A 13,940-nucleotide genomic window follows, 5' to 3' on the forward strand; every position below is an offset into this window, starting at 1 on the left:
TATCACTTACACTTCAGAAATACCTCTGGTATCTTTACCCTCTCTTTTCTACCACCACTGCCTGAGTCCAGACCCTCAGTATCTTTTACCTGAACAGTTCTGCTAGCCTCCTAACTGGCCCCTCTGACTTCAATCTCATCCTGCTCAAATACACTCACTACGTTACTTACACGATTGTCTTTTGAAGACTGTAAACCGTATCGTGTCACTTTCATATTCAAATCTTAAGTTAATAATTCCTCAAGTTCTTTAACTCACATAAAAATAGTGGTCTCGGCTATTCCTGACTTTCCAGATTCATCTTCATGTTCTGTAGGTTCTAGAATACTATAATTTTTGTTATATGAGTAACGCTCCTTACTGTTAACACTTACAAGGTTAGTTTCTCGAGTGTAGGGACCAGGTTTCAGTCACCTTGTTATCTTTAGTTATAAGTGTTTGGCTTTTAGCTAGGTGCAATGGGAAATTTTATGTGCCAACTTGTCTGAACTTTGGTGCTTAGACATTTGATCAAACATTATTCTGGGTGCTCTGTGAGAGGGTGTTTTTGGAAAAGGTTTACATTTAAATCACTGAACTTTGAGTAAAGTAGATTTCTCTCCATAATGTGGGTGGGCCTAATCAGTTGAAGAACTAACTAGAAGAAAAGGTTGACCTCCCCTGAAGCAAGAGGGTAATCTCCAGCAGAATGCCTTTGGATTCAAACTTAACTCCTGATTCGCTAGCCGGCTGACCTCTCCCTCAGACTGTGGACTAGCTAAGCCTCTATAATTCCATGGGCCAATTCCTTAAAACAAGTCTCTGTGAGTGATGTATGAATATGTATATTTATACATACACACATACATTATATATACATACACATACATATACATCCTGTTGGTCTGTTTCTCTGGAGAACCCTGACCAATAATACAAAGGGTATATAAAAAATGTCTTTCAAATTAAAAAAATTAATGCTGACTTTTTGTTCTGTTTTATTTTCACTTAACATACAAATATATGCCTATGAGATTTATTTTGACGTATTTTTATAAATCACTCACTAGTTTTAAGTCAATATAAATGTGTTAAGTTAAAACAACATATACACAATATAAGAACTACAGAATCTTGAACACATGTTGGGTTTCATGTTACAAATACTTTTAAAAGAAGAAAAAGCATTGACTAGCCAGGTTATAAAAACAGAATTGAAATCTCTAGCGATACCACACAGACAAATAATTCTTAATCGCTGAAAATAATTGCCTAGGTATTCACAGCTGTCTTAAAAAGAAAAGTATATCTAAATGTTTTTTAATAGATGATTTTGTTTTTACTCTGAATTTCAGAAACGTATTCCTGTAGAAACTGAAAATATCTCTAAAAAATAGAATCCTTATATGAGAAAATGTCATGGAAAAAAGTATATTGTTTTTGATAGAAATAATTATTAAGCTGGTTTTATGACTTTTCATTTATTAAAATATTAATAAAAACAATTTCTACATGTACAAAGATACAATGACAATACAAAATGAAATTAAGCCAGTTCCTGCCAAATTATCTGCCAAGGCCTGAATTTGGGGTTCTCTGCTTCTCTTGCAACAGAGGTAGGTGTTAATGATGTCATTAACTGCTGCAGAAGAAATAGGGGACCATGAACATAAGTCTTGGCAGAAAATAAACACCCTCTGAGTTTACTTTTAAATTTAAAGTAAATAGAAAAATTAGTTTATAGAGCGCCTGTCCAGTACAGTTCCTGCCCTAAAGGGATAACTCAGGATCTTTATTTCTAGTGTTTGCAGCTGTATTCCAGAAATGAAGGCTAACAGTCTGTGTTCTTTAAAAAGCACAAATTAAAACTGTGGCTATCTGGCAAAAGCCACTAGTCAATAAGCTAAAAAATTATTCAACTGGTATTATATAAAATATTCAATGATACAAAAAATAAAAATATACACAATATTTAGTATATGCCAATTATAAGAATATAATATTTCATCTTAATATTAATATATAACACCCCATAAACAGATGTTACTTTCTACCTGAAGAATCTATCTTTAAAGATACAGAGTACTGACTTGAGGGAAAAAAAAAAAACTTCTGACTTCTACCTTTAAACTAATTAACACATTACTTAAGAGTCAAAAAAACAATGGATTTGCTCATCGCTTTTGATATTATGACAGGACAGGTATATGCACACGTAAATTTAACTCTTACCTTATCAAGTTGATCTTGAAGACTAGTGGATGCTTTATAACCAAGCTGTAACAGCATTGCTTCTGCAGCATTTTTTTTGGCTATCTTTTTGTTAGGTCCTGTTCCAGTAGCAACTTCATTGCCTACTTTGACCTGGTAGGATTAAAGTAAGAAATGGATGGTAATTGCTTTGGTAAACAAGAACTCCTTAATACCCAAAAGCAATGTGTTATGCTCTCTAGCATTCACAAATGTAAAGTTCAGTCCAAAATTAAAATAGCAATTAAGCTAGTCTCCCAATTACATAAAATTATATACACAAGTGAAAATATATGTGGCGAAAAATATGACAATATGGTCCTCAAAATGGCAATGGGGGTTTATCCCAGGGTGATAGAATCTTAAATGACTTTTACTTCCATACATAGTTCTATGTTACTTGATTTTTTTAAACAAAAATACTTCTATAAGCAGAAAAATAAAATTCACATTACAACAGAGTTTATGTTGGTTATGACTACATTTAGCATTATTTAAGTTAATATACTAAAAGACTGAAATTCATGGTGGTGCAATTCAAAACAATGTTTACATTGTATCCCAAGTTTACAAAGGTTTAAATTAAACAGTTCCTGAGAAAAATTAATATACAAAGGTTAATTCAATATTGTGGTTAAGAACAAAGATTTCCAGGTCAGAACTGGGTATGAAATTCAATTCTACTACCTCTTAACTGTATGAACTGATTCAAATTAGTCAACATCTCTAAGCCTCAGTTTTTTTCATCAATAAAAGAACGGTAATACATCTATGTCACTGTATTGTTCTGAAAATTAAATAAGAAAATGTATGTAAACTACACTGTAGAATAAATCATAACTGGTCAATAAACAGCTTTTTATTATTAGAACTATTCCACAATTACCTTTTGCAAACCATTGATGTATACACACACACACACACACACACACACACACACACACACGTATTTAAATATACATCAGCCATCTCATATCCACATGTACATTTTCTGAATTGGGTAGAGCTTTTAATGATGCATGTGCCAAAAGCTAATGCAAATATAAAAATTATAGTGGAAAGAAAAAGGAAAAAATAAATAATTTTTTAAAAGTAAAGAAAGCAAGAAGTATATAGCATTACAAGGAGAAATAAAAAATACACAATTACAGTGGGATTTGTTTTTATACACTGGTCTCAACAAATGATCAAAGCAGCAAATAAGAAAGAAGATAAGCACAACTTTGGAAATGAAACAATTAAGTCTGAATAATCTATGGGCAGAGAAAAAATCCCAATAAAAACTAGAAAATATTTTAAATAAATAATAATGGAAATACAATACATCAAAACCTGAAGCATGCAGCTAAAGGATCTAGAAAAAAATATATAGCCATAAAAGCTTAGAGAAAGGCAGGAAAGTAATGACCTAAACATCCAGCTCAAAAAGTTATTAGAGCAAAACAAATCCAAAGAAAATGGAATAAAGACAAGGAGGGAAATTAAGGATAAAGAAAAAATACAATAGAGAAATTCAAAAAAAGCAAAAGTTGGTTCCCTGAAAAGACTAATAAAATGACAAACCAAAGTTAAGACTGATCAAGAAAAGCAAGAGAAGACACAAATAAGAAAATAGGAGATTACTATAGCTTCTGTAGAATTAAAAAATAACGAGGGATATTGAGTATTTTAGCTAAAAACTTTTGAATATTTAGAGAAAGTACAAAAATTCCTGAACAATACAAATTACCAAAACTGGCACAGAATAAACCCAGAACTGTATAGCTCTATAACTACTAAAAGAAAAAAATTAAAACAATAATTAAAAACGTGTTCATGAAGAAAATTCCTGAGAGCTTCTCCAGTAAGTTCTACCTAATATTTAAGAAAGAATAATGCTAACCTTACAAAACTTCACATAATAAAAGAAAAAGAGAAATCAGTCCCCAATTATTCAATGAGGTATCAGTTTGATTCTAAAACCCAACAGGAACAATTTAAGAAAGAAAATGTACAGACCAATTTCATTCCCAAGTATAACTGTTAAAGTTTAAACTGCATAATATAGTATATTGAACAAAGCAATATATAAAAAGAAAAATCATGATGAAGTTAGGTTTATTCCAGAAATGCAAGATTGGTCTAACATTCGAAATTCAAGTAAAATCAATCAGTGGAATCTGCTATATTAACAGATTGAGGAGACAAAACATATGGTCATCCTAACAAATTCAGCAAAAGCATGTGATAAAACTCACCATACATTCATAATAAAAACTCCTAGCAAACTAAGGAAAACAGGGAACTTACTTAATATGATATAGGGCATTCTGCAAAAAGTCTATAGCAAACTTCAACAAACATTATACTTACTGTTGAAATTCTGATATTAGAAACAAGACAAAGATGCCCTCTATTTTTACTAGTATTTAACATTTTACTACAAATCCTAGACAGAGCAATAAGACAAGAAAAAAACCATAGAATTAGAAGTATAAAAACAAATTGTCATCATTTGGATATATGATATTTATATAGGAAATCCAAGAATATCTACAGCTAAATTATAAGCCTTTATGAGAGTGTAAAGTTTTCAATGTATATTACAGTATACAAAAGCCAACCACATTTTTCTAATATTTATTTATGTATTTATTTTTGAGAGAGTGAGAAAGCCTAAGTAGGAGGAGGGAAAAAGAGAGAGGGAGACACAGAATCTGAAGGAGGCTCCAGGCTCTGAGCTGTCAGCGCAAAGCCTGACATGGGGCCCAAACCCACGAACTGTGACATCATGACCTGAGCCGAAGTCAGAAGCCTAACCGACTGAAACACCCAGGAGCCCTAAGCCAACTGCATTGTTATATCCCATCAACAATCAAGTAGAAAATTATTAAAAGATACCATTTACATTGAATGAAAATCAAATACCTATGATGTTTAAGAACTTTATATAAAAAAATAATAAGCACGGAGAAAAATTAAGATAAACCTAATAGATACGCCATACTCATGTACTTAATACTCAATATGATATCAATTCTCTTCAAATTGACCTATAAATTCAATGAATTACCATCAAAATCCCACACATGATTTTTACAATACTTGACAAGCTGATTCCAAAATTTACATGGAAATGCAAAGTACTAAGAACATTCAAGATCCTATTGAAGAGAAACAAGGTGGGGGCATTATTCTTCTGGATGTCTACACTTATAAAGTCAACATGAGGGAAAAGACAGATAAATTTGTCCGCATTAAATTACTTCTGGGGGTGTCTGGGTGGCTCAGTTGGTTAAGCATACAACTCTTGATTATGGCTCAGTTCATGATTTCACAGTTGTGAGATTAAGCCCAACATCGGGTCTGTGCTGATAGCACGGAGCATGCTTGGGATTCTTTCTCTCTGCCTCTCCCCACCCCCAAAATAGACAAATAAACTTAAAAAAAAAAATTACTTCTGTTCCTCAAAAGAACATCACTAAAACTGGGGGGGGGGGGGGGGGGAAGGAAAGTCACAACACAAGAGGAGATACTTGAAAGGCCACATAACTGAAAAAGTCTTACATTCCAGAATATATAGATTCCGATAAATCATTTTTTTTAAAGAGTTATTTATTTATTCTTTAATATTTACTTATTTTTGAGAGAGAGTGAACAAGCACAAGTGGGGGGGGGGGGGGGCAGAGAGAGGAGACAGAAGATCCAAAGCAGGCCCTGCACTGACAGCAGAGAGACCTGTATGAGACTCAAAGTCACGGACCGTGAGATCATGACCTCAGCAGAAGATGGATGCTTAACCAACTGAGCCAGCCACCCAGGCACACCCAAATCAATTTTTTTTAAAGCTAGTAGAAAAATGAGCAAGAAAGCTGAACAGGCAATCTATAAATGAAAATTTGATGTCACTATGCTTTGCTTTAAAAAAAAAAATTAGCTTCAATAGTTTCATGCCACCTTAATAAAATTTCACAATTACAATATTCTGTGTACTAGTAATGAACTGGTATGTTGTACAACTAATCCAGCTTTGGGATATAAAGCATGACACTTCTACACAGTTAAAGCATAACTGGCTATTTCACTTGTCTCAGAACATACCAGTTTCCATCTGGTGTCCACACTGTGTACTGCTTGCCATTTATTCTTACACCATTATTTCAGTTTGATTTGTGTTACCATTTCCATCACCACGTTTAAGCTTCAGTGAACCAAGTACTTCTAACACAGTGGTTAAAGAACTTAAGTATAAACAATGTGCAAATATACGACAAAGAAAGTCAAGATGAACTAAATGACATAGTTGTTGTATATGAAACACTGAAAACACATTCTTTATAGAGTTTCTGTAACAACGATCTCAAATGTTACAGTTCAAATCTGTGCACTGTCTTTGAAACATTTTATTGCTCTTTCTTCTAAAACTAGAAACCAGCACATTATGACAAATCAGCAGTAGTCTATGGACTTCCCTCAGAAGCACTGATCTAATACTTAATACTGTCCACAGCAGATCCCTGGAGCTGGGTGAACACATACTATCTCCCATATCTGTGCTGGCCTGCACCTGACCTGAATATAGCAGGCCCTAGGTATAATGTGCTTGAGTCCCTGGCTAGAGCCAGGCCTCTGCTACCTGCTATTTTTTCCAGTGTTTGGTTAGTTCCCAGCTTCACCAGCCCCTGTGTTGTTGCTGGAATGCTTGCTAGCTAACAGAGTAGGCCAGCTACGTCAGAAGCTTCCTCTACTGCTCTGAGGGACAAAAGACTTGCCAAAGTAAATGGAAGCAGGATCAGTCAGCAGGGGAAAAAAAAAAAAAAAGTTTCAGCTGTTTTGACATACTACATACACCTCACGAGCTCTCATTCAATTCTTTTGCTGCTTCATCTCTAAATCTCATTTATCTACCCAGGCCTGATGCTCTTTGACTCCAGTCTCCTGCTCTTGGGTAATGCTGTTCCCGACTCAGCATTCATGTTGGATCTGTATCTGCCAGCTTTCCATCTGACCTATTCTGACACCTTCAAGACTTACTTCTAGAACCGGTACTTCCAGATTCATTTTTCCCATTCTCCTACCCCTCACCTCACACAAGTTGACATGGTGGCATGGTTCAAAATGTTGCAGGTAATTATCCCAGAGTTATTTGCTAGTATCGAAAAAGAGGACTGTGCTGAAGGACTCTGATTCCTTGCTAACAAACACAGTGAACATTCAAAAAAATAAGTCACATAATTATAAAAGCATGTAAATGTGTAAGTAAGCAAGTATGTAAGTAAACTTCATAAGCCATCTTCCTCAAAAATTCACAATATTTTTAAATTATTACAAATAATAGTTTTACATTAAAACGTTGTCTACAAAGAAGCTCAATTATTTTGCCATGCAATAACTTTAAGACTGCCAGGTTTTTATCTTTAAACAAATTATTTAAATAAGTCCTCAAAAAAAGTAAAAAAAATAGTTCTAAAGTAGCATTTACCAAAGACTTAATTGATTTACTTTCAATGAGTCACAAAAAAAATTGATGGGCGTGCCTGGGTGGCTCAGTCAGTTAAGCATCTGACTTCAGCTCAGGTTGTGATCTCATGGGTTCATGAGTTTGAACCCTGGTTCAGGGGAGATCCAGTCCCACTTGGGTAGAGCATGAGCTCTGCATTGGGTGAGCTCAAGCCCCACTTCAGGTAAAAATAACATAAGCCCCACTTCAGGTGAGCCCTGCTTCTCTCTCTCTCTCTCTGCTCCTCACTCACTTGTGCCTTCTCTCTCATTAAAAAAAGAAAAAAAAATAGGAGCACAGGGTGGCTCAGTCAGGTAAGTGTCCAATTCTTGGTTTCAGTTCAAGTCATGATCTTACCATTCATAGGATCAAGCCCTGCAATGGGCTCTGTGCTGACAGTGCAGAGCCTGCTTGGGATTGTTTCTCTCTCCCTCGCTCTCTGCCCCTCCCCTGCTCTCTCTCTCAAAATAAATAAACATTAAAGAAAAAAAAAAAACAAATACAATAAATGAAACTTGCTTTATGCATTTTTTTAAAACCTGAAGACCTTAATCAGAGGTAGAAAAATTAACTCATGATATATAATAATAGAATGTGCTGATATACAATTTGGTGTAGTTGTCATTATTTTCTCATTGAAAACTTAAAATACCTCTTTCTAAAATAATAAAAAGCTTTAAGAAATACACTCTAGAAATAAACACCCAGATAATGTCATCAGAGATTTTCCTTGTCTAATAATCAGTACAAGTAACTGCATCTACTTTATAACACACAAACTTACCTTTTTTTTTTTTTTTTTTTTTTTTGGTGATAGATAAATATGAGCATATTATCTCTGGATATTTTACTTCCACATTCAATTATAACAAATGATAACATTGCTTAAGTAGTTTATACAAAAGCCTTTACTTTGATAAACTTGCTGCAATACTATAATGAATCCACTGGGGCTTCCAGAAGGGGAAAAAACAATATGAATTCAGTGTGAAAACATTTAAAAGCACAGCCAAATGTTCCCATTTGACTAGAATGTTTATGAATACCCATAAAATGGAAACTGGCCTAAGACATTCTAAATTCCTTTTTCAAAAGGGGTACTCAATATACTCCACAGAAAAAAAATTGTTTAATAAAGTCAAAGCCAGTTTTTATCCTAACACAGGTCTAAATTTTAGGTGATTTCCACCCCCCCTCAGGTTTTAGAGTTCTAAAAATATTTCCCAGAATTCTTTAAAGCTAAGCATGTAAAAAGAAAAATAGTGCCCATATTTTACAAAGTAAAATACTAGAATAAAACTGTTCTGGGTCCTAATGACATCTAGACAGTACTGTGCTTACTACCATAGAAGTATTCCCCCCTCTTCGGATATTGAGGTTCCCATCAGAAGTTTTCATCTCCAACAAAAGCCCAAGATGCTAGCTCTCAATCAAGCCGGAAGGCAGCAAATGTACACCAAAGGTTTTTTAAGGTACTACTATATACATATACTATATTAGGTACTCTGAGATAAAGAAACGTGGAGATTATAAATTGGGAAAGAAGGTAAAATTTAAATATGCATGAGAAGTTAATCAATGAGATACTATGTATTAGTGCCAAAATGTCTGCCACATGGTCAACACTTAACAAATATCTGTTGGTTTTAACTGGATTATTTAAAAATGAGATCTATGAGTCTAATTGGAGAAAGTTGCTTTGACAAGCCAATTATAACAAAAACAGTTTGGGTACAGTAAGCAGAATTTCAATATAGATTGAATATTAGATGATTCTAATCAGTATGAATCATGCCTAATGTAAAAACACAAAAGAAAAACTTCCATATTTTTTAGGGATATACACTAAGTATGCAGGTTAAAATGATAGGTGGCTAGATATTACCTTTGAAATACTTCAAGAAAAGAAGAAAGAGAGGGAAGGAGAAAAGAAAAATTGATAGCTGAAGTAAGTGTGGCAAAAATCTTAATTGTTGGGTTTGGATGCTGGGCATATTCCTCATATGCTATTCCTATTCCATTGTATTATTATTTGTAGTAAACTATTAAGAATATCCACCTTTGGGTATGTTTGAAAATTGCATAATAAGAATTAAAGGTTTCTTCACTACTGGGGCTTGAGTTGGCAAATGAAGATGAATGGGTAGAATTTTAAAAGGAGGGGGGCGCCTGGGTGGCTCAGTCAGTTAAGCAATCAATTCTTGATTTCACCTCAGGTCATATCTCACAGTTCATGAGTTCAAGCCCTGCTACAGGGCTCCACGTTCACAGCATGGAGCCTGCTTTGGATCCTCTGTTTTCCTCTCTCTGCCCCTCCCCCACTTGAGTTCAAGCACTTGTGCTGTCTCTCAAAAATAAGAATAAATATTAAAAAAACTTTTTTAAGTAAATAAATAAAAGGAGGACATATTAGGCATTGTGCCTCAATCCGAAATCTCTAAATCTCTAAATGCTTAAATCACTCAGCAATTCTGAGTCCCTCAGTCCTCACCAGCTAGCTTTCTTTTCCTAATCTTCCTGATAACCCAAAAGCTCATGCTCTTGGCCCTGTTCCATCTTCTACATCTATTTTCTAAATTATGTTTCTAATTCCATCCGTATCCTACCCCCAGTAGTTAACAGCCCCTGACTGCAAAGCGTAACCTAAGTTAGAGATAAGCATTCTGAATTATACACTCTGTGGTAAATAACCTGTGTGAACTCACAGTCCCTTCAAAAACCCAGATGGTCTACTCTAACATGTCCCTGACACTTGAATGTTTCAGCCAAGAAGCAGGTGGGCCTGGAAGGAATGAATGTTATTAGTTCCTAGTTTGCCTTGCCCCCACATCTTTATTCCAACCTGGGGATTTCTAATTTTTTTCAGCAGTTACAAAATTGTTTTCTAATACAGAAGTTAGAAGTACCTGCATCACAAATTCCCGACGCCGAGGCATTCCTCTTTCTGAAAGCAAAACATAATCTGGCTCCTTCTCCTTTTTGGCCTGTTGAATTTGAGCCAGGCGGCTAATGGGGTTCATTCCTTGACCATACTCTGGTCCAGCCTAAAAAATAATTTGAGAACATTTCAAAATATGCTTGCAAAACCTATTATCAGATCCTTTAAGAAACAGTGGTTCTCCCCTCATCTTCTGTACCCCAAAACCATGACTAGAGAAGGTAATACAACTGGAGAGTCATTTATGAAGATTTATAAAGGTAAATCATACAATGGATCCGAAACTAAGACTTCTATGGGATTTAGGGCTCAAAGGCATTATTGATAACTTGGGCTAAGGCTGCTTTTAAACTCTTTAATATATTAGAGTTGCTTCACAACTTCTGTTCGTCAAAAAACACCAAAAAGAAAGTAAGAAGATAAGCCATGAGCTGGAAAGAGACATTTGCAATATATATAACTAAAAAAAAAAGATGTATCCAGCATCCGAAATATATTTTTTAAAACTCCTAAAAAGTATTAAGACAATATAAAAGAAAAATGGGCAAAGAAGATGAATAGATATTTAACAGAAGAAAAACATATGAAAGGATAATCAACCTCATTATGACTCAGAAAGTGGGGGTGCCTGGGTGGTTCAGTTGGTGAAGTATCCAACTCTCGATCTCGGCTCAGGCCATGATCCCAGGGTCATGAGATTGAGCCATGTGTCAGGCTGTGTGGAGCCTGTTTTGAGATTCTCCCTTTCCCTTTGCCCCATTCCCATTCTGCACACACATGCGCTCTTGCCCTCGCTCTCTCTCAAAAAAAAAAAAAAAAAAAAAAAAAGACTCAGAAAATGCATGTTAAAACCACAGTCAGATACTATTTCACACTCATCTATTTGGCAAAAATTAAGAAATCTGACAGCCCTGATTGGTGAGGATAGGGAGTAACAAAAACTTATACACTGCTGCTGGGGCGCCTGGGTGGCGCAGTCGGTTAAGCGTCCGACTTCAGCCAGGTCACGATCTCGCGGTCCGTGAGTTCGAGCCCCGCGTCAGGCTCTGGGCTGATGGCTCAGAGCCTGGAGCCTGTTTCCGATTCTGTGTCTCCCTCTCTCTGCCCCTCCCCCGTTCATGCTCTGTCTCTCTCTGTCCCAAAAATAAATTAAAAAAAAAAAAAAAAAAAAAAAAAACTTATACACTGCTGGATTGCCTGGCTGGCTCAGTCAGAAGAGTCAATCCTGATCTCAGGGTTGTGAGTTCAAGCCTCACATTGGGTATAGAGATTACTGAAAAAGTAAATGAATAAACTTAAAAAAAAAAAAAAAATCTTAGGGGCACCTGGGTGGCTCAGTTGGTTAAGCATCTGACTCTTGGTTTCAGCTCAGGTCATGATCTCACGGTTTGTGCATTTGTGCCCTGAATCAGGCTCTGCACTGATAGCATGAAACCTACTTGCAATTCTCTCTCTCTCTGTTCCTCCCCCACTCCGTCTCTCTCTCAAAATAAATAAACTTTTAAAAAATCCTTATGCACTGCTGATAATATAAATTGGAAAAGAATCTGGCAATGTCTAGTAAAGCTAAAAACCAGTAGCCTCTTCATAGACATATAAATACCCTTAGAAAATGGTTTCCCATATGTGCTAGCTCATATATACAGGAATATCCATAGCTGCATTATTTGAAATAGCAAAAAAACTGGAAATAGCCTAAGCATTTATCAATAAAATAATAAATTATCTCATGTTAATACAGTGGAGTGGCATATAGCAATGAAAATGAATTAAGGACAACTGCATGCCTCACAATGAATGAAATTCAGAAAAAAATTTTAAATAAGACAAGAAAAGCAAGCACAGAAGAATACAGTATGATATAATTCATGTAAAACCCACTAAAATGATAAAACACTGCTGAAATTAACCAGGATCTCAATAAATGAACAGACATATGTTCATGGATCAGAAGACTTAACATTCTTAACATGTCAAGTCTCTTCAAACTGATCTATCAATTCATTGCAATCCCAATCAAAATCCTACCATACTTCTTGTAATACTTAATAAACTAATGCTAAAATTCATGTGGAAACACAAAGGACAGATAACCAAAACAACTTTGAAAAAAAGAAGAAAGTTGGAGGATTCAGACTATCTGATTTCAAGATTTATTATAAAGCTATGGTGATCAAGACAGTATGTGTAGTATTGGCATAAAGAGACAGAGACCAGCAAACACAGCAGCATCCAGAAATAGACCCATACATATATATGGTTAACAGATTTTTGACAAAGGTAGAAAAGCAATTCAATGGGAAAGGGTAGTCTTTTCAACCACTGGTCCTGCAACAGCTGAATATTCATATGCAAAAAAAAAACACACACAAAAAAACAAAAAAACCACAAACTTAAATCCGTACCTCATTATCATTAACTCAAATGGTTCACAAACTTAAAGGTAATATCTAAACTATAAAATTTCCAGAAGAAACACAGGGGAAATTTTTGTGACTTGGTTAGGTGACAATTTCTTAGATACAACACTGAAATCATATCCCATAAAAAATAATAAATTAGACTTCTTTAAAATTAATAATTTCTGTTCTTTGAAAAGGTTAAGTCACAGGCTTTAGAGAAAATATCTGCAAACCATATATCTGATAAAGCACTTGTATGTGGAGGGGAGTGAAATAGGTGAAAGGAATTAAGAGGTAAAGACTTCCAGTTATAAAATAAGTAAGTCATAGGGACATAATGTACAGCACAGGGAATATAGTCAATGATATTGTAACAACTTTGTATGGTGACAGATGGTATCATTTCATAATGTCTAAAAATATTCAATCACTATGATGTACCCCTGAAACTAATGGGATACTGCATTTCATTTATGATTCAATAAAAACATAAAGAATTCTCACTGAAGAAAAAAAAAGAACTTGTATCTAGAATGTATGAAGACCTCTCAAAATTCAATAATAAACTTATTATTATTTACATTTTATTATTTTTATTGTTATTTAAGTTATTACTTAATGTTTGAAGTGGTCAAAAGATTTGAACAACACCTCATCCAACCTCATGTGCTACCAAACACATAAACAATGCTCAATATCATTAGCCACTGGAGTAATGTGAATTAAAACCACAATGAAGTATCAATACACATGCATTTGTACAACTGAAATTCAAGACTATACTATGTATTAGAAAGGATGTGCAGCAACTAAAATGATGGCTGCTAAGAATGTAAAATGGTATACTCATTTGAAAAAACAATTGACAGTCTCTTAAAAGGTTGAATATATG

At 34.7% G+C, this 13,940-nt stretch overlaps 1 protein-coding gene across 15 annotated transcripts in view; it reads right to left on the minus strand.

The window, feature by feature from the left end:
- Positions 1-13,940, minus strand: part of STAU2 (staufen double-stranded RNA binding protein 2) — a 309,584-nt gene that overhangs the window by 168,796 nt on the left and 126,848 nt on the right. For all 15 annotated transcript variants that reach the window (XM_058699866.1, XM_058699864.1, XM_058699865.1 and 12 more), the window contains 2 exons: positions 10,615-10,752; positions 2,212-2,343 (listed from right to left, as the gene is read on the minus strand). In XM_058699866.1, coding sequence (XP_058555849.1) covers positions 2,212-2,343; positions 10,615-10,752 — 270 coding nt within the window. The remainder of the gene's footprint in view (positions 1-2,211; positions 2,344-10,614; positions 10,753-13,940) is intronic.

This window comes from Neofelis nebulosa, chromosome 14 (assembly GCF_028018385.1).
Source record: "Neofelis nebulosa isolate mNeoNeb1 chromosome 14, mNeoNeb1.pri, whole genome shotgun sequence".
NCBI lineage: Eukaryota > Metazoa > Chordata > Mammalia > Carnivora > Felidae > Neofelis > Neofelis nebulosa.